The sequence below is a fragment of the Plecotus auritus genome, assembly GCF_963455305.1.
Source record: "Plecotus auritus genome assembly, chromosome: 11".
NCBI classification, from domain to species: domain Eukaryota; kingdom Metazoa; phylum Chordata; class Mammalia; order Chiroptera; family Vespertilionidae; genus Plecotus; species Plecotus auritus.
In genome coordinates this window covers 16,752,512-16,774,940 of record NC_137777.1, presented here as the reverse complement: position 1 = coordinate 16,774,940, position 22,429 = coordinate 16,752,512, and the positions used below count along the sequence as shown (strand labels likewise).

Below are 22,429 nucleotides of genomic sequence, written 5' to 3'. Positions count from 1 at the left end.
TATTTAACCTCCCAAGTAACTGGTGTATAAACAAATAACTTTTTTAAGATCAGAGTTGAGGTCATGAAGCGTTTATGACCTGATTAAAATTTGAGAAAACCCAGTGAATGTCTGATGGTAGCAACAGGTGGCTGAATTTTAAATGATCTGTCCTACCTGGTCCATCCCAGTCACCTGTCTCCACCCCAGGATGCCCTGGCTTCTCTGGCTGCGTGTCCCCATCTGACTCCGCCGTCTCCTGGACGCCTTCTTCATCACCTAGAAACACCAACACACACAAAGAAAGGGAAATGAGGGTTTCAACTTGACATTGAAATCCTTGTAGAGGGATGTGCTTAGAATATGTCTAATTATATATTTGTTACATATATTGTCAATATACTGACAAATGTCCATGATTACTCATTTTGATATCTATTACAGCTTGATAATAAACAAAATCAGCATTATTCATTAATAAATAAAGTTAACTGCTATAAACAATAAAAAGCATTCCTATAAAATTTTTCATTTGGAGTTATTAATAGTCTATATAAGAAGAAAAAATAAAAAGCAGTGTGTAATTTTTATAATGCCCTCAATACAAAAAAATCTTAACTCACTTATTTCTGAGTTATAATTTTTATAGAGGCAAGATGCAAAAGACAAAATTAAATATCACAGAAAAAGACATATTTATGTTTGGGGTTGAATATAGGTTTTTTAAAGATTTTATTTTTTCCCCAGCTTTAAGCTTGCTAAAACTAGGCCATATTTACTTTTTAAATGGGTCTAGAAAAGGCTATAATTAAACGATTAGAATATGTGATGAGCCAGTGACTCAGTCCTCACAATGCAAGAAGCTATATAGAGAGGTATCCTTGTAATAGAGTGAGTACAGCCAGTCTGGACAACTCCCTGCCTTCATTTTCACATAATAAAAAAGAAACATAATACTTTTTGAGCACAAGTACAGCCAATACTGTTGGTGAAGGCCTGGGGTGGGGGTGGGGGCAGGTGTGGGCAACAAGGGGTCAATGGGGGAGAAAGGGGGACATCTGTAAAACTTTCAACAATAAAGCTAACTTTAAAAAATAAGTATAGTTATGGCAAAGAAAGAGAAACACATTAACAATGCAAGCACATTTTAAAAGTAAAAATACAATTTAAAAGTAATTTTATTTTAAACCAACCATCAGAGCAGTCCGTGAATAATTCCAATGAGGACAATTAAGATACAGACATAGAGAGTCCAGACGCATAAAATGACATTGGCCAGGGAGAAGCTATGATGACTAATTTTAGACTTCTACCTTCATAGTGAAGTCAGTGAGAAGCAGTAGGTTATTTCTATGGGGATTGCTATGACCATGGGACACAAGTTCAATAATCTATATAATAAAAGCCTAAGCGACCCTTAGGGCAGAACGACCAGAACAACTGGTCACTCTGAGGCGCACTGACCACCAGGGGGCAGATGCTCAATGCAGGAGCTTCACCCTGGTGGATCCTGCGCTCCCACAGGGGGAGTGCTGCTCAGCTGGAAGCCAGGCTCACTGCTGGTGAGCGCAGCGGTGGTGGCGGGAGCCTCTCCTGCCTCCAAGGCCGTGCTTAGGAGCAGCGGTCTGAGTGGTAAGGAGGAGCAAGCAGGCAGGCAGTAAGGAGCAAGGGGTCCCGGACTACAAGACGGCACAGGCCGGGCTGAGGGACACCCCCCAACAGTGCACAGTTTTCATGCACCGGGCCTCTAGTTAACATATATTTACTGAGTTTCTATAAACACACGTTTTTGGTCTGGTCTTTGACTTTTCCCTTATTCATTCCATAACAACATTGACTCATGTCTCAGATAACCTTGCCCGAATTTTTTGTGAAACTAGACTATAGTTCACTCTACTCTGAAATATTTTAGTAGGCAAATTACTTATTTGGAAAAAGAAAAAATAATGACAAATATAGTGAGAAACAAGTATCTTTGGAAAAATATATCAAAATCATTACAATAATCAAACATTAGAAGTTGAAAGTTTTCATTTGAATCTGTAAAAGTTCATCTTTTTTGAATAGCAGTGATATACATCATTCTTTATTAATTGATTAAAATACATGCCAAAACCGGTTTGGCTCAGCCTGCGGACTGAGGGGTCCCAGGTTCGATTCCGGTCAAGGGCACGTACCTTGGTTGTGGGCACATCCCTAGTGGGGGGTGTGGTGTGCAGGAGGCAGCTGATCGATGTTTCTCTCTCATCGATGTTTCTGACTCTATCCCTCTCCCTTCCTCTCTGTAAAATATCAATAAAATATATTTTAAAAAAAATACAGGCAGTCCTTGGGTTACGTCAGACTCGACGTACGTCGTTTCGTGGTTACGTCACCATCTCCCATTTATTTATAAAAAAAAAATGTTCCATCATTTCGACATATGTACATATGTGCTTTATGTTATTATTTATTTACCACAAGTAAAGGTCATATTATGGTTAACTGAACAAAGTCCTTTCCTTCATTCGATATAGACCGAATTTAACCAAGATTATTCTCATCCAGTATCACTAGGAAAAGAAAATGGTAGAATGACTATAAATCTCAGCAGACCTTCAATGCACAGAGAAATTTGGTAAATAGCTCAAAATGAAAATACTATAGTTCAGCTTATTAAGGGCTTGATTGAACTAGTAATTTCATAAAATAAGTTCATTAAATGTCACTTAACTATCAAATCAAAACTGTAGAGCTTAGCTATGGTAAATTGTGCTATGAACATAGTGGTGCATATATCTTTTTTGATTGGTGTTTCTTGTTTCTTGGGATCACTGGGTCAAATGGGAGTTCCATTTTTAGTTTTCTGAGGAAACTCCATACTGTTCTCCACAGTGGCTGCACCAGTCTGCATTCCCACCAGCAGTGCACGAGGGTTCCTTTTTCTCTGCATCCTCTCCAGCACTTGTCGTTTGTTGATTTGTTGATGATAGCCATTCTGACAGGTGTGAGATGGTAACGCATTGTTGTTTTGATTTGCACCTCTCTGATGATTAGTGACTTTGAGCAGGTTTTCATATGTCTCTTGGCCTTCCTTATGTCCTCTTTCGAAAAGTATCTATTTAGGTCCATTGCCCATTTTTTGATTGGGTTGTTTATCTTCCTTTTGTTAACTTGTATGAACAAAAACAGGTCCAGAGACAGAGAAGCATCGATCAGACCGTCAAACTTCAGAGGGAAGGTAGGGGAGGGTGGGAGTAAGTGGGAGAGAGCAACCAAAGGAATTATATACATGCATATAAGCCTAACCAATGGACACAGGGGGGTGAGGGCATGAGTGAGGGAGTGGGGGAGCAATGTGGGGGGGGATAAGGACACATAAGTAATACCTTAATCAATAAAGAAAAAAAGAAAAAATAAATTTAAAAAAACCTTGTAGAGCTTAGATTTCAACTTGTGCCAACATCTGGAGCAATGCTTGGTATTGATAATCCTGATTCATGGGATGCTTTGCTCCGATTTATTTCAAAACACAGCACATATAATTACAACTACTGAAAAAAATTGCAAAGTATTTAATGGAGCACTGTGAAAATAGTTGATTGTAAACAATTAGCAGCTCAAAAGAAATTGCATTTATTTAAGCTATTTATGAAACTGGGTGTTTCACACATAGACATATACACACACATACATATATACACACACATACATATATCTTTAATAAAAATAAATCCTGAGAGAGAAGATTAGTTTAAAGTTTCTGCCTGATTATTTAATGGTGTTTTCTTAAAGAAAGAATGCAAAAAAAGGGAAAGATGACCAAAAACATAAGAATGTCAAACAAAATTATATTTTTCATTGTAGAAAACAAAATGGGCCATAATTAAATGTATATTCATCTCAATATCTGCTATGTGCCAAACACAGAAATCATAAAGGTGAATAAGACAGAGATCCTGTCACGAAGCTCAGATTCCACATTAGACCTAAACTCGGCTACCATTTCTTGCGTACCACACAGCACTAGCTAAATACTTTATGACATCACTTCAACAACTTGGCAATATACTAATGTCCTTGTATTTCAGAGGAGTAAACCAGGAGGCAGAGAAGTGAGAAGGTGCCCAGGCACCCTGCTAGGAGGTGCCAGGGCCACGAACTGATCCTGAGCCAGTCTGAATCCAAAGACCGTACTTCAAGCCATAAGAACATTACAAAGTTTATTAGATTTCAAACAACAAAGAGCAAGATCTGATTTGGATAGTGGTTTTCCTCATAAGTAAGCCTTGTTTCTTCATTATGCTTACATATTAAAATGAAATGTTTAATGGATTTCATCTTTATAAGCATTACTTTACTTGGAACTTAGTAAAACCAACTTACACACAGATGCTTAATCAATAACCATTGCTCACTGACCAGTGAGGTAATTAGATTTTGGTTTCATTCTTTTTACCATAATCTACTGCAATAGCATTATATTCACTAATTAATTGCTTTCAGCACACTATTTCTATTTAATAACTAAAATATGTCACATTTTTCAAGGTTTACAGCTTTCATCTTCTAAGTTTATCTCAGGAAACTAGCTCTCATTTTTATGGTAATGTTTTTACCTAATTCATTCTTAATCTTCTCACTAATGAAAAATGAAATTATTAAAAATAATTTAATCGAATATGTAATCTGTGAATTACTTTCAAGAAACACTATTTTCCTTCACAATATAGGTTTGTTTCTTTCTTATCAATATACTTACTGGCATGGAAAGCTTATAAACAGAACTTCATTTTGATATTAGCCCAATTCAAGTTTCTACTTGATTTGAATGGAAATGACTGTACTGACCTTCGTTCGTTCTTACTTCTATCCATTGTGGGTTTGTAAGTTTGAAATCAGCACTCTACAGTAGCTTATGAAAAAATGGCATGGACAAGTGACTAACAGCCAACACAGTAATAACAAGTTTGTTAAGATACTGCTTCGAAAGCTTTTTTGGTAGGAAAAGGAAAGGGAGAAAAGGGTGCTAGATAGAGAATTACCGAGAGACCTAGGAATGCATCTGACATTCATTCATTTACTTGCTAATTTCTTCATTCACATCCTTTCATATAAAAATTTCAATGAATTTTTAGCAAAGCACAAACACATTTCATGGGATCATCACTAAATATATTCAGAAACCGACTCATGAAATGATGAAACGGAATAAATGCCAAGCAGTAACAAAATCTGTAATATTTCTAAAATTGTGGCTATGGCGTTAATGGTTTCCCATTGCGAGATTAAGCTCTTTTGTGGGTCTTTCAAAAGATATCATGCATATTTTATGGGCCCTTCCATTTTTCTTAGTGTAGTTTTCAGAATCAATGAGGCCCCGATAGGAAGAAACTGAAGGTGTTATTGAGCAATAGAGTACGCAGCACACACAGGACTGGGGGAAATGAACTGGGCTATAGTCTTTGAAACACATGAAACAGAATCTTGAAATTCCGTATCAGGTAGTATTGCCAAGGGGATCAAAGCAGGGGCTCTGCTCGACAGGCAAAAATCATTTCAAAAACACAAGCAAACATCTTTTCACCAAAAGTTAGGTATTCCTATCGGAATTAAAGGTTTGCCACATTCTGAGACAGTCACATCTCCCGCACAAAATAACAGGAGTGCTTGAAAGCAGTCATGCAAGCAAACAGCCTTTCTCAACCTTGCTCTTTTAATCCGTGTAGTTCCTATCAATGGTAACCTCTTATAGAAATTCTCGCACAATATAACTATTGAACTTTCTTGACTAGGAATGCTACTGTCGCTGTTAGTCATCCCTATAATGTATTTTGCAATCAGCTAAATCATCAAAGTATTTTTTAAGAATGAACAGTTCAGAAGTGACAGATTGACTTTCTTGTTCACAACTGCTTATCAGAGAAAAGATATCACATATGTTTTCCAGGTGCTTCCTATAGTTAGGATACCTTCACAGAAGCCGCTCATGAAAGATAAGGTCATAAAAGAGATGAAAAATGTGAGCTTCATACACTTATGGTTTTATCATCAGACAAGATAGCTTTGGTTAAAGTACTTTAACACTCAGAAACAGAAAACTGCAGCTCATACTGAAGGGCGAGGACATGCAAGTTTAAGATTCAGTTTGTGTTTGCTTTGCCTAATAGTCTTCACAATGTTGTTTGGCTTAAAACAATTGTTTGGTTACCCATTAGCCAAACAAAAGTGTCAAGTTAAATTAACTGTGCATTGCTAAACTGTAGACAGAGTTAGATTTCCAGATACACAAAATAAAAACATGGACTGTTTTTTGCTCACACCTAAAAGGAAATCTAAACATTTCAACGGAAAAAGAACAGGTTTATTTTTCTGTGGATTCCTACTATCATGGTCTCTGACTCAAGTCTCCTTGTGAATTACTACAAATGGATAAGAAAATGCAAATTTTTTGCCAACTTCTGGATACTCAGCACACAATGAACTTTGAAAAAATGCATGCGATTTCCTTGTACCTTATATTACAGCCTTTTCATAATCCAGAATATGAACAGTTAAGCAGATTCACAAAATAGAATCCATACATTTTCAGACCCTGGATGAGGAAACAATCCTGAAACAGTTGATGACAGGGGTCCAGGGCTAAATCTTATTTTGAAAAGAAACTCAATCTCTACACCCAATGGGTGACTATTATAATGTGTGGCGTTTTGTTATAGCCTATAAGGAAAAATTCTTGAAAATACCAACATGTATGGTCACGATAGCATTTAAAAGTCACATTAACAGTATTGCTAACTTAGAAAGAAAAAAGCAATTTATAAATTATTTCTATAGTACTGAACATTTATCCTTGATGTCAATATCATCCTTCAAATGAAAAGAGTTTCTCTCAAACTTTCAGTTCCCTAAAGACCTGGAGCATAAGGGAAATTTCCACTGGGTTAAAATAAGGCAAATTCTCAGCAGTATATCATTCAAAGAATTCAATTTTATTCCTCATTATTTCTCTCAGTGAGCACCAGCCAAAGTCACATATATAAACAAGTATGGGGGAAGGACATCCTATTTTAAAGATGTTTCTACAATATGTATTGGAAAGTTTCCATTTAAATAATTCATTTTTTTCTCCCCTCTTAAAAAAAATCACACAACAACAACAACAACAAACAAGAAACCCCAAAACACTGCAACTACTATATTCCATTTGGAGGAGGATTCTATACAATTTAGGCACCTCTTGTTCCAAAACAAAGACCAAGTCATGTCTGGGAGCCTGTAAATGAGGAACTGTGATTTACCTATTCGTCTACCTGTTGTTCCACGCATCAAGAGACCACGACGTCCTCAGTTTGCTGGCCTCAGTCATCACTTCAGGAAGTCATCGTCACCAACAATAACAAAAAGTAGAGCCAAATCTCACCATCTCTGAAATGGTCTCCTCAACAAGCCAACCTCATCTAACAGAAAGATCAAGCCAGTTTGAGAAGGTTTGCTTGAGCATTGTTTTCCATATAATCTTTGTTTCGTCTTTTTCTTTTTAACAAAATGATTCATTTCCAGAGAGGCTATTCCTCTCATAATCCATCTAAGGATATGATTCATAACCAATCGCTCATTTCCATAGAGTTTCATTAATACAACATAATTTGCTTATCTTAAATAGACTGCATGCAAGCCATTTATCCAGAATGCTAAGGACAATGGAGAATGCATGTCCTGGCATGTTCTGGGGCAGCAGCCAACAATGACTTTGGTCGCTATCTAAATGCCCTTTATCCAACACTAGTTCGCAGACCTAATAAAGAATGACCCTCTGAGCTCACAGATAGGGGATCACATTGATTTCTTCTGGTAAACCCTGTTTTTGCTACTGCTTGACCATGGAAATTGTATCTTACTCATTCATTGTCTCTCTCTACTATGGCTTAGGGCAGTGGTCGGCAAACTCCTTAGTCAACAGAGCGGCAAACCGCGGCTCGCGAGCTGCATGTGGCTGGTGAGCCGCAGTTTGCCGACCACTGGCGTAAAGGATGCTCAAATTTGCATTTAATGTTTCAGCTTTCAAGATCTTTATCTTCCTCTCTTAGGCCTCCTGTCATTGTTTCCTGCCTTTCACCCTCTGCTCACTGTCCTTCCTTATCTCTCGGGCCCATACCTCTCTCTCCTGGGTCAACTCACACCACAGCGCCCCTCGCTCTTTGTAGGTTCACCAGGCGCTTGCCAACCTCATGCTGTTCCCTCTACCTGGGACCCTCTGACTTCTTTGCACCTAGTTACTGCCTATTCAGCATTAGATGCCAGCTCAAGTGTGCCATCCTTAAGGACACTTCCTCTGAATACCCTCACTAGGTCCAACCACAGAGCACCAGTTGTGTGATTATAATTTAAATTCCAGAATAGCCAGAACCTTCCGCGTGTCTACTCACATGGTCTTCACAGCATGTCTGATATAGTAGATGTTCAATAAATATGCCATTGGAGAAAGCGTGCATGTGGAATGGACTGACGGCCACAATGCTTCGAGTCATTAATTATTCGCCAAATCAAGCAAAAATAAAAACTATGCTTTCTGTGTAAGCTGAAAACTCTCCATAGTAACAAATTTAGAGTTGGCATGTAGCTACCTGATAAAGAAAGACCACCTTGCCCCCCTCTTTTAGGGAGCTGGACCACTACTTGCACTGTGTTCTGGACAATGGGGTGTAAGTGGGAAAGCCTGTGGAACCTCCCAGGATCCTATTCTTACCACCGCATCTAATACTAATGAAGTTTTCGTATCTGTGGGGATAAAAGTATTCTAGGTCATGTCAGCCTCGTCCCAACGCAGATCCATATCTAGCTTCCACCACCAGGGATATTCCAAGTATGTTATCACAAGACCCATTCAGACTTTACCACAAGGTCTTCCCACATCGCCTCCTCCCTCAGGGCCAGCAACAGGGCCTTGGCTGCCGGTGATAACACAGAAAAACATAGATAGTATCCACAGCATCGTCTAGATTTTCAGAAACGTGGGAGAATTTTTTCTCCTCTCTGTTTTAATTTTTAACTCAGTACTCTCAGGAGTATGCGTGGTATCTTTAGGCTCAGGTAAATGCAGAGTGATGATAGATTTGAAATCAAAATACCTACTCTAAATACTGAGACATTTTAGAAAGCTTATGCAAGGTTTTCTAAAAATTAGGAACTTGAAACCAAACAACATTATTTTTTTTAATATTTTTATTGATTTCAGAGAGGGAGAAGGAGACATAGAAACAGCAATGATGAGAGAGAATCATTGATCGGCTGCCTCCTGCACGCCCCCTACTGAGGATCGAGCCCGCAACCCAAGCATGTGCCCTTGACCGGAATCAAACCTGGGACACTTCAGTCCACAAGCCGATGCTCTATCCACTGAGCCAAACCAGCTAGGGCCAAATGTAACGTTTTTTATCATTGCTGTTAGGAGACATGTTTACGAAAGATACTAACAAGGATTGATTCAGGTTTTGTGGGGCCTGAAGCTTATACAATTTAGGAGGCCCCCCTTAAAAGAAGAATACAGAGTTATAATTACAAAATTGGACGCAGGGGTTTGAGAGGAGTCTTTACAAGTGAGGAATTTTCGATTTATACCACACTACACTGTGGTCTTAGGTCTATCACTCAACATAAGAAGATCTAAATTAAACAATTGTTAAGTAAACTTAAAAGGTGAATGAGCCGATCTAATATTTATTTGATAATGTTACGTGTGAGGATAAGATATGCATTTTACATAAATTTTCAAAATTCCTTCCTTTTATTAATGATCTGATTCTTTAAGGTCATCTTACAAGTTCCCCAACATAACTGCCAGTATTATAGAGAAAACATCCTTCTTTTTGAAATGGGGTTTTCCTTAGGATATAAACTATTTTCCCTGTCCATTTTTTTCCAGTATCACTCAATGTATCTGCAGAATTGCTTCTTGTTAGGAGTTACAGTAGTTTTGGTATCCCCTTTAGTAGTCCACCACTAGGATGGGATATAGGAACCCAGGGCACAAGAATTAAATGAGGCAGATACTTGGTGGTGAATAGTTTCCATAATAGAATGATGCACATTACCACAAGGAAGCTTGGGAATGAACACACTGTTACCTAAATCACCCTCCAATCAACATTTTCTCCACTTCTTACACATATTTCCTTATCTCATTTGTGCATATATTTTCCCCCACTTACTAAATGAGTGTATCTTTAAGAAACAAGAACATTCTTTATATATCCCCTTCTGCCTTTGTACGTGTGTGGTCACATGCGGGCAATCGCACACAACTATGCTAATATAATACAACCAGAAATAAAAAACATCAGTTTTCAGTGTTGGTTAACTAGCTTGGACCATAACTTGCATTGAAACAAACAAACAAAAAAGCTTATCTGAAATCCCAAGTACAGTGCCTTGTGCTAAGTCTAAGGCAACAACAGAAATTACATCAAATCCCATTGTTAACTAGGTAGGCGGGGAAAGTATTTTTGCACATCTGTACTACAGATTTCCAACGTGATAAATCTCTATCTTTGAAAAATAACCCTTAAAAAGACCCTTCCCTCCTCACTGTCAGAAAAATATAATCACAGCCTCCTGTCTGCAATTCCACTCTCCACGTCTGCTCTGTGCGTAAGGCTTGGTAAGATACAGCCACTGTCAAGTTTCAGAACAGTTCCTTGTCTAATCTTTCTACTTCCCCAGATCTTCGATACAGAACACGTTAGAATGTATTGCTTACTTTTCCAGTTCCTATGTTTATCTCACTTCCACTCTTGCCATCTGCTGTACTGCGTTTCCTTCAGAAAAGTGAAAAGTTTTCACAGAGCCCACAGCGTTCCCTGCAAACAATGCCCTATTCCCCTCTTCCTTCCTTCCTTTCTCCACTTTTTATTGGGTCTTATTTTGTGTGAAGGTCAAGCTGTTTTAAAAGAGTTCACTTAGCAAACTTTTCTGCAGGGCTGAAATTCCTACCCAAAGGGTTTGGATGGATATGTAAACATGTTTGCCATTTATTAATGGCTGCTGTCCAGCCGTGTTGGTTTATCCCCACTCGTTTGAATGACCTGAAAACAACTTCACAGGAAACAGTGAGGAACTGTGGCTTTATTTCATGCCACCAAATCAGGGGGATTTCGTCATCCAGTTAGTATAATAAGCCTAAAGAGCCTGCAATATAACTATCACATTCTATCAAAATGCCAATTCTACTCACTGCTGGCTAATTCATTCAAGAAATGCCAAAATGATAGAAATCATCTAAGCACACCCTTAACGCACTTAAACTTTTTATTTATTTATTTATTGTTGTTTTTTTTTTTATAAATGCCTTTAATCTTGACCGACACATCATGTTAAATGCATGAATAATTAGAGAATCCCAGGTTAAAAATACCTTGAAAGGCGAGTTTTACGCCTCATATGGCCAGGCTTCCTCAGATGTGCCCATCTGCTTCTACAGGGGTTTTATAATGATGGACATCAGAACACGGAATTAGTTCTCTATTTTTATCAGTACAATCACCTAAGTTTTCATTCGGTATTAACCTTTAGTAGCTTTGTGACTTTGGACGAGTTACTGAACCTCTGGAAGTCACAGGTGAAAATAACATCTACCCTGCAGGATAGTAAGTTGATTAGAGATGATCCATGTGCAGCAAGATGTCTGACTTTCAGGAGCCATCAGCAGGTGAACGTTGTTATTACCATTATTATAATTCTTATAATTGGTAGGCAGTTTCAATGTCAATCTCTGGAATCTCACGGGACTACAAAAAAGAAGCTGAACTAGCAATCTGCATGCGTTATCAGTATTTCCTTCAGTGGCATCACACAGTCAGGTATTTTCCCCTGATCTTTGCAGAACAACAAAAAGTGACTGGCTATATGACAATAATTAAATTCTTCTTACCACGGATGTCCGCATTTCCCTGTACACTTTCTAGGCAGACCCGAGATAAAGATGAGCCCATGAAGGAAGAGGGGCAAATGCTTTCACACTGCCTGTTGCTTCTGGAATGATCATCAAACGTGGTGAAACATTTTACATACTAACAAGAAAATATAAATTTTATATTAGAATATTAAAAGCTTTGAAAAACTTATTTGATTTAAACCTAAAAAAAAATTCTAGGATGGAACCAATAAATTATTTTTAAATCATTTGTGGTGTTTAAGGACATAAAATAGAGGAGACAGGGCTAATTCCAAGAGATCAATTTCTCCAAAATTGATTTCTAAGGTCAATTTTATCTCAAATCATAATGTGACCAACAGTCAAATTCAAGTTTGTTAATGTTAAATTCTATATGATTAAAGTAAATTAGCTTTCCAGACTTCCCTAAAACTACTCACATTTTAAACTGTCTCTTAAATAGAAACAGAAATTAAGAATTAGTAGATAAAAATGATTGTCAGACATTAATGTAGATCTGCATGATATGTATATATGTATATGTGTGTATATATATATATATATATGTAATTTCAACAAATAAAACTGAAACAACCATATTTTAATTCAAAATAGCTATTTGTATCATTACAATTTGATTAAAACTACTTTCTTCATTCAATCTGAAATATCAGAGAGAAAACAACATAGCAATAAACGGGCTTACAAATAAGTGGTTCTCCTTTACAGTGGTCCGCTAAAATTAATGATTAACTAACTCAATATCTAGCTGAAAAGTGAAAAATTCAATTAGTCATGCAGATGTCTGATTTGTAAACAGATGTTCTGATATCCAGATGTTCTGATTTGTATACATAACAGGAGATTAAATAATTTCTTACTCTTCTGATTTTCAACATTGTAGAGAAAACAACAAACCTACACTGAATTTTACAGGTCAAAAAAATGTTCTTACACTTGCAAAATCCTTAAGCATAAAAACAAAGAGACAATATTTTTGAATGGTAAAAATGGTTTTATATTCACTTGCAATTTTTATTATTAACATCAATGAAGTTGGTATAACATAAGGATGTAACTAAAACTTAGGCAAAGACCTCTTGACATCCTATATGTCAGAGAGAAGCAGGATAAACACACTTGATTACAAAATGAAATTGTTTCATAAATTATAAAAGAACTCTATAATTGTGTATTTTGTCAAGTTTTAATATGTTTTGATAATGTCTAGCAGATTGCACAGTGGAGATCTATTGATGGTCAGCTCACAGAAGAACCAATGGATTTAGTTTATAATATGCAAAAAGGGGTCTAATTATAATACACGATTCATATAAATGATATCATCATGAGTCATTTCAACAAGGCGTAAAATCAATCATTTCAATTTTGTTGAAATTGTTACAATGATATATCTGCAAACAGAGATGAAGTAAACAGAACAAGCTTGATCTGACCTTTACAAACTCAAACTAAGTCATGGTCAAAATTTGCACACCTTCTGGTTCCATCAACACCAAGAAAATTCTGACGCCCCTCTCTGAGAATAAATGGCCATTAAACGCTCCCTCATTTTTCCAAGAGTGGCGGTTTAAGAAAAAAAAAAATAATCAATCTGATTCCAAAGGAAAACTGTTTTTTGAGGATTTTAAGGTGGCCATACAAGAATGAAAGTGCAGTGTCAGGAGGTTTTCTTTTTTTTTTTTCAACCTCATGAGATAAAAATATCAATAAGATAGTTATAGCCTTTATTTCTATTTTCAAACATGAACTCATTTTCATTTTGTGTGGCTGGGTGACTTATGTAAGAGAAATTTACATATTTTTAAAAGAAGGACTGAATCCAGGAGAACAGAGGGTTTGCCAAGGAACAATAATGTCATGTGGAGGGAGGGGGAAGGGAAGGGAGGTTCGTGCCAAGCAAAGCTGGGGGCTGTTCAATCAGCTCTATCAGGGCTCCATCAGTGTCTCCACTCCAGCCAAATCCAGAGGAAACAAGGAGTCAAAGATTCAGGTCAATAAGCTTATAGGCGATTTGCACAAACAGCTCCTCCAGCAAGGTAAACAGCAAAGTCATATTGGCTTTTCTTTTTCATTCCTTCTCTTTGAACTCCCTGGTCCTAACACTCTGGAAATGTCAATGTTATATGCAAGAATTTAAAAAGCTCAGCTTCTTAATCCCGCTCAGAAAAAAAGGAACAAAGTTGCCTGTAAAGATCTCCTTCCCTATTGAAATCAAAGTGACTGTGGTAGGGCCTCTTTTTGTGGATTCGGATTCCAGTGGCCCAAGCATCAGGGGAGGCAAAAACATGTCTCATTAAAGGTGTAGAAGAAGAGGAAAGAAACCATATGACTGAAAAGGGTTTATGAAATATAGGTAAATAGACTTTCTGACCTGAAAAAATAGTAATAATAAAATGAAAAGGAGATAGGAAATAACGCATGGAAGTTTGACACTGGATCAAATGAAAATCAAGTAGTTACCACTCCCAAGACCAAATCCCTAAGAAGGTGTGTTTTCCTTCTTCTTCTTCTACGCAATAGTAAGGCAATATTTTTGTTGCTTTAGCTGAACAAATGGAAGAGAGGGAAAGTAAGTGCCAATAATCTAGACTTGGGTTTGTTATAGTCCAACAAGAAATAGCTTTTTCTCAGTTATTTCTTAATTTTTAAACAAAGCAACAAAACCAAACCTACAGCCAGAAAGAAAAGAAGGGGGTGGGGAGAGGGACATTTTGATATCTCTGGCAACCTACTGGTAGAAATAGTTAAGCACAATAATGAAAATGATTCTGATCCTCATGCTTCCTACTCTTTATTCCTCAGATACCAGGATGTGAAAAGATACTGAAAACACACACCCAACTCTGATAGGGTGAAAGGGAGCAGAATGACTCATATCACCCTCAAACACCCCAAACTGCTCTTCCGGAAACCACATTAATGAGCCACAGATGGAGTCTCATCAAGCCCTTGGCTACAGGGATGATTCTGATTGGGGTTATCTGTATCTCCTGACAGCTTCCCCAGTTTGCTGGCTTCCATTTCCTGCTTTTTAAAAATAAAATTATTGAATTTATTGGGGGTTACATTGGTTAATAAAATTATACAGGCTTCAGGTGTACAATTCTATAATAAAATCATCTGTATATTGTATTGTGTCTTCACCACCCCAAGTCAAGTCTCCTTTATCACCATTCATCCCCCTTTAATCCTCTTCTACCTCCCCCTTCCCCCTCCCTTTTCCTCTGGTAATCACTGTACTGTTGTCTGTGTCTATGAGGTTTATTTTTACTTTCTGCAGCCCTTTATTCTCGAGGTACTTCCACATTGTGTCACACCCTGCCTCTTCTGTTATACACTGACTCTCCTCTGTGGCTCTCCCAAGCCTTCCACAGTGGTGGGACTCAACAGATTCCTAGAGCAACAAGTTCCACAGGTGTGAGGACACCTCTCCTGCTCCCCAGCTCTCTGCTGTCCTCTTCTGGCTCCCTGCTACACTAGCCTCAGAGACGCAGACAACTTGGCTTAGTAGTAGGGCCTCACTCCCTTTCCTCAGGTCTCTGTTCAAAGTTCACCTTCCCCATCACTGTTTATAACATAGCCTGCAGGTACGCACACAGACACGCAATGCCACTCTGCGACACTGAATGTCTTTTGTTTTCCTTCACAGTGGTCACCCATCCTATCACGCAATGTTTGTTTGTTTATTTATTGTCTCTGGGCCAGAGCATGGGATTGACTTCTATCTATTGCTGTGTCCCCAGCACTGAGAAGGGGGTCTGGCACCCAGCAGATGCTTAATACATGGGTTGAGTTGTATTGAATTTGATCTTGGACAGAACTGGAAGCTTCTGCCAACCTAATTCAGTATCCATTTGTTTGCTTTGGGTTTGGTATTAACTACTTCTGGGGATAGAGCTAAATCCAAGTCTAAGTATTCTATTTTCTTTCATATGCACTGCATTTTCTATTTTAAAGCTTATTTAAAATAGAAATGTTATCTTTACTTCCTGCCTACTACCTAAGTCAAATCTTTTTGAATGTCATGAGAAAAATCCATTGTTACACTATGTTTTCTTATGTGATGGATTTCCATTATGCTCCCTTTTTCCACCTTAATCTTTCCATAGGAACAACTGTAAACCTACTTTTGCCCCACCCTGTATTAGTTTCTCTCCCCAGGTAAAGCACGATATCCAGTGATTGCCCCCATCACCATCATGTCTAGGTACTAGGACTAGATGTAGGGTTTACCTGTCTTCCAAAATCAACTTTGATGGCATGAGTTTCCCTTTCAGCCTTCGTTAAAGAAGACAGTTTGTAAGGACCCTCGTTAACTTTTCTAGATAATCATTATGGATCCTTCAAAACTCAGTGACATGCAATTTCTTTAGTTTTAGGTGTTTTGTTTTGTTTTTAATAGCATTACATTCTATTACCTAACAGTGTTATTGACCTGATACTCTTCTTCCTATTCATACATCCTGTGACTTTCTTCCCAAATGTGTCCCAAGATATGTTTATTCACTTTAGTCATGAACAACCATGAATATTTCTAAGAGGAAACCCTCTTACAAACAATCCATAAGAGTAGACCAGTTTCATTAATGACATCCACAACGTCAACCCCCCAAGACGCTTACCATCTCTGAGGTAACCCACAATTGCTAATAAATCAGAAAGGTCCCACCTGGCAGCAGTGAGAAAACTCAGAGCTCCTCAGGTTGGTTTCCAGACCAGAGGGTTTCCCACTGATAGTACTCTGCTTCGTTCTAAGCATGCATGGATGTACTTCTATGGTTACTGTATAAACCAGAAGAAAGGCAGAAGAAAAAAAATCACTGAAGCAAATACTCCAGTACCACAGGAAATGTGGAGCACTTATGGACCCAGCCTTGAGGTCTTCGTCATCCGTAAATTCAAGGAAATAATTCTTGCTTGTTTCCTTCCTCTCAGAGATACTGTGAGGCAAGATGCCAAGCCATCTAAACGCACTGAACAAAAGAGGATGACACAAACTAAAAGGATGACTTTCTGTTCTGCTAGAATTCTTAAAATCTGAGGGTACCAAAGCGAACTTGAAGGGTATTTTTCAATAGAGTCCATTTCATTCATTTCCAAGATGAAAACAAGAAACATTTAAAAATGTCACTGACCAAAAGTAAGAAGTGACACAGGACATTCCAACAGAATTTGAATTGTCCGTCTCCAATTTTAGTCCCGTGACTATAACAAGGGTTTGTTCAAGGTGATCTTGTCCAAATGTGTGAATATTTGTGCTTTAGATTCCTATGATTAAACTAACAGAATTCTGACCAACATTTCTTTGACATTAATATGGAATCTCACATTATGAGTGATGTAATCATAGGTAATCACATGTTTTATGACTAGCAACTTTACTAATATTAATAAATGGCTTTGAGACTTGTCTAAAAGCCTTCACTTTTACAGCAATAAAATAGATAATATCCACATAGAACTGAGGAAAGTAATCCAATACTAAGTCAAGAGTCATTCTAAATACTGAAGATATCCTGTGTAATGTACAAGGCTCCCTTTCAAAAGGAAGTAAGAACTTTAACCTATATAAGCTGTGTCTCAACAAAGAGTAGAGTTTATTTTCTTTTTAAATAGGAAATTACAATAGGATATATTGCTTCATAAAGAACACAGTAAAATATGAATAAAGATATGTTGTAACTATATGTGCATCCTCAGTACTCTTTGACAATGTGTCAAAACACCTTATTTGGAAAACTTAAGATATTTTAGCCATGTTTTTGTAATATGGGTTGTTAAACGGCTATCTTTTATTTAATAAGGAAAACAAGCATTTGATGTTCAAAAAGGTTATTCCTTGTGCCCATTTGGGCAACTATCTCATTGCTAAATTTTGATCATGGCTGGATCTTTAGGTGAAGAAACTTTCCAAATAAACCAATTAATTTTCCTATGCATATTGACAAGTTTTAAGTTGTAGTAAACAATTCAGAATATTTGCAAAAAGTATGTTTCATCAATTATCCAAAGTTTAGAAAATTTGTCTTAAGAACAATTCTCACCTGCTTTTTTAATCACGACATTGGCATCATTAACCATTTAAATACACTTTTCTAAAGTCTAATTTATATTCCTTCCTGAAACTGGCAAGAAAACATAATTATGTGTCACTGAGACTAATATGTGAATTTCTACAGAAAGATTAGCTTCCAATTTTCCAGAGAGAAAATTTTCTCTTCCTACTGAGGCTAATCAACTTAAGTGAAAAATGGATGGAGTTCCCAGTATGACTTCAAGGGGATGCAATATATATCAAAGACTTGTCTCTCTTCGTACTAGTTCCTGCTGACTTTAGTGGGAATTCCCTGTCTCACTCTTTGAGAGTAAAATAATGAAATTATTTTCCTATTAAATAAGATGGCAGCAGTTTGAAATAGTAATAGTAGGATTTATCCTGAAAAATATATGGAAATAAGAATTCTAATTCCCACCTATCATCACTTTCTGGTTTCAAACTAAACATTAGAGAATTATTTTTATAATATGAAATATATCAATTATATATTACTTAATATATCATGTGTTATTTATTAAACATTATTTAGGTAATATTTGATGTATTTTTCAATTTTCCAACAGTTCATCAAATAGTTAATAATAATATCCCTTAAACAATGTTGTTAATAATTGTAATTCATTTTTCTTAGTTTCTAAAAGCCTGTCATTATTCTTCATGAGTTACGTCTCTCTTTATTGTATGTGGAGGTTATTGTCTGGATACCATAGTTACCTAATAATGTAAGCAGCTGCCATAAGTCTGTTTTCTTCCAATAAACTAACTTAAAACTTGGAATTCTACACAGGCCTTAACCAATGATCATCCCAAAAAAGCAAAACATATTTAATAATACCTGTCATTAATACCTCCCTAGATTAATTAAACTGACAAAAATGTCAGAATCCATACACAAACTCTTTTAAGGACAAGAGCAAGAAGAATAAATAGGACCCTCTAACTATTTCTTTATTGTAACCCTCGAGTGTAAGGTAGGTACTCTTAAGTGAACTAAAGGATATATTTGCTGATAAAGAAGGAAACTGGAATGTCTTCAAAGAGGTCTAAAAACTCTTCATTTCCAGCCAGCTTTTTTATGTATTGCCATGGCTATGAATCGTCAAGAAATGGTTCTAACATCCAGGGCAACTAAGGAAAATATTTATCAGGCCTGACATCTGAGTCAACTATCAAAGAAGATCTCTTCTGTCTGATGAACGTCTCTGATGTGGAGACGAGGGCCATGTTACAAAGCCATCTTGAGGCCTTCAAGAGAATGGTCAGAGAACTGCGGTGGGTCCAGGTGCTGGTGCTGACCTGCTTCCACAGTTTTAGGTCTCAGGTTCTGCTGACTACAGCGATGGAGACTAGCTGGCTTCTTTTGATTCTAACACCAGCAACATGAGAAGTCATATTGGAATTCTAATAACATATATACATGTGGCCACAGAGAAATGTTTATAATTAGCAGTTTTGGGGGAGCTGTGTCAGCATCCTTGATTTCGGACTATTAAGGTCTAATCAACAAATTCACACAAACACATAAAAAAGTCATTGCACATAATTTCTCTACCTAAAAAATACACATGACTGAATAAAAATGGAGCAAACACCAATACAAACAGACATACAGAGATAGAAACACACTCTCAGTCATACTCTCGGAAAAAGTGTCATGGTAAAATCAACAAAACAGTTGTTCTAAACTAAGGAAGTGATCCAAACACTTTGAAACTGTATGTTGGTGCAGGAGGCACTAGAAGACTCCCCTCATTTGCAGAGACAAAACAGTAAAATAAAAAATAGCCGAAACCGGTTTGGCTCAGTGGATAGAGCGTCAGCCTGCGGACTGAAAGGTCCCGGGTTCGATTCCGGTCAAGGGCATGTACCTTGGTTGCGGGCACATCCCCAGTGGGAGGTGTGCAGGAGGCAGCTGATCGATGTTTCTCTCTCATCGATGTTTCTAGCTCTCTATCCCTCTCCCTTCCTCTCTGTGAAATATCAATAAAATATATTAAAAAAATAAATAAATAAAATAAAAAAAAATAAAAAAGAATTATGAGAAACCTTAAACTCACTTTTGAAAAAAGTAAGCAAATGCACATACATTCCCAGTGAGTACACAGTTACTGGCAGGGGCTACCAAGATCCAAGTCAAGGTTAAAAACAAGCTGAGACATACAGTCTCAAGTTCTTCTTTCTTAATGTCCATGCGCCAAAAGAGTTTCTAGAATGGAGAGTGGGTATTTTCTTATGTGACAATATCCACCAAAGGCTCCATCCCTCCATGCTGAAAGTCAACATCAAACACCTACAGTGCTCAGTTTTAAAACTGAGTGAGCCAGAAACTTGGGCAAGGACTCTACCCCATTCACTGCTTACACTCAATGCCTCATTCAGTGCCTTGCAAACAACTAACATTCAATAAATATTTGTTGACAAAATAAACGAAGAACTGATAAACATTAAAGCTATTACAGTTGATTGGCCACCCAACATGAAAATGTCCATAGTTAATTGGCCAATCAACATGAAACTCTTTGTTTAAATATACACTAGGACTTATTAAAGTGGAAGTACTTCTTTTATCCTTCAGAATAATATTTTGTGTTTAAAAAATTCTACAGATATTTTCAGACCGTTGAATTATATACAAGTGCAATTTGAGCACCTTCACTCCACTCTATCGGTGCATTTTTTAAAACTTTACAAAATCATCTGAGTAAATGGACTCACAGATTGCCACCAACCATTCATGATTACCTTTGTTACAAAAGTATTCCACTTCTTCACAGCTCAGATTTTCAGGCCCAAATTCTGTGGAAAAGCTTTCCTCCAATGGAAAGTCCCCCTTGGAGATGATGTCTGTTGCCTCGGATGGACACTCTTCTTCTTCCTCTTCAATGGCGTCTTCTAGCGGCCCTTGAAAAAGAATCAGGGACACTGTACCAAAAATATCCAAAGACGATAGTGAAATAAAAATCCTTAAGTTGCGTCATTGTTATTAAGGTGGTGAGAAAAATTCTATGAAGAGACCAAATAGTCCCACCAAGGGTACTCACAGAAGATAATGTCACATCCATATTCACACGTAATATCAACCCATGAAGAGAAGTGGAAGGAAACTTTCACCTCCAACCCCTTCCCACCCCCAACTCCAAGCCCAAAGCTTACTAGTATTTTTTTCATTCTCCCCCGAAGAGCAAAATTGTGCGCCATATGTTCATTTGTTAGAATTAACTACCTGGTAAAGAGTACAAGTCTCTTTTACAGGGTTGTACAATTTTACCTGAGATTTTAATAAAGATTTAAAGCAATTGAATGCATTTTAATTGAACTGAGATTTTAATAAAGTCTCTGCTTTTAAAAATCCATCTTAAGAGTGAATTCCAAGAAAAGATTTCATTATATGTGTTTGAGGCTTGAAGAAAAATTACATATTTCTCTCCCTGATGAAAGCATAGCCCTATTCATAATTAATTGAATTTTTTTCTGAAATGAAAAGTAGTTTTCTAATGAAAAATGTAATTTGTATTTATGTGATACTTTTTCAGTAATAAAAATACAACTTCCTTTGAGTGAATGAGAGTGAGGTGCACTACATTAATGGACCTATTTTACTGAAAGGGAAGGGAGGGCTGCAGTTGTTGGGATGGATGTGAAGTGGACTACGTGGGAATACCACACGCTGACTGTGATTTCTGACTGCCCTAAAGAATCAGTCTTCGAATCATTTTCACTAAGCAGAAGCCTGCTGTTGCTCCTAAAGAAGCAATGTGGCATTTTATCCAAAGAACACAATTATGGTCATTTGTACTAATTGTCACTCATGTCGGCAGTCTCATCAGACAGGCTAAGTACTTAAAAGGCTTACGCAGCCTCCTTCTCTTACTTCTTAGCAATGTGCTAGGAAATTTTCAGGAGCAAAGAACAACTCATCAGTCAATTAAAATAATGAATGTATTAAAAAAGTTTAAATACATTGTTGGCAAGCAGAAATAGCTACCTACAGAACAATGGTATATCTAGTATTTTTCCCAAAGCCAGTTTCTAAAGGGCTGAATTCATATGACATAGTTTTACGAAGAAAATTAGTTGCATGGATTTATTTAAGAAACATCCAAGCAAATAATTTCTTAAGGAATTTCTTTATCCTTTTAAAAATTCATTGTTTTTTTTTTCCTTTAAAATAACAGATGTTAAGGAAGAAAGAATGCCCTAATTCCAATGTGTTTTCTTATACTCAAGGTGTTGGGTGTAAAAAAAAATAGATTTTCGTACAAATCACATTCAAAAGTCATGAATCTCATATTAGTTATTTCTTATCATTATTTCAAGTTTGAAACTATAATCTTTCACCTCTTAAAACAAATGTCAAGTAGCAAGTTATGCAAGGAATATATGCAAGGAACAAGCCACAGAATAGTAAAGTAGTAACAACGTAAACTACTACAATCATTAAACATTTCTCAAATGAT

General features: G+C 37.0%; 1 protein-coding gene across 5 annotated transcripts in view; it reads right to left on the bottom strand.

The window, feature by feature from the left end:
- Nucleotides 1-22,429, bottom strand: part of ZFPM2 (zinc finger protein, FOG family member 2) — a 446,629-nt gene that overhangs the window by 326,449 nt on the left and 97,751 nt on the right. For 2 of the 5 annotated variants that reach the window (XM_080646300.1, XM_080646305.1), the window contains exons 2-3: nt 20,715-20,873; nt 157-258 (exon numbers count right to left, since the gene is read on the bottom strand). The exons of 1 other annotated variant lie outside the window; for it this stretch is intronic. In XM_080646300.1, coding sequence (XP_080502426.1) covers nt 157-258; nt 20,715-20,873 — 261 coding nt within the window. Of the gene's footprint in view, nt 1-156; nt 259-11,887; nt 11,977-20,714; nt 20,874-22,429 lie in introns of those variants that run through there. 2 more of the 5 variants (XM_080646301.1, XM_080646302.1) reach the window with 2 other exon arrangements.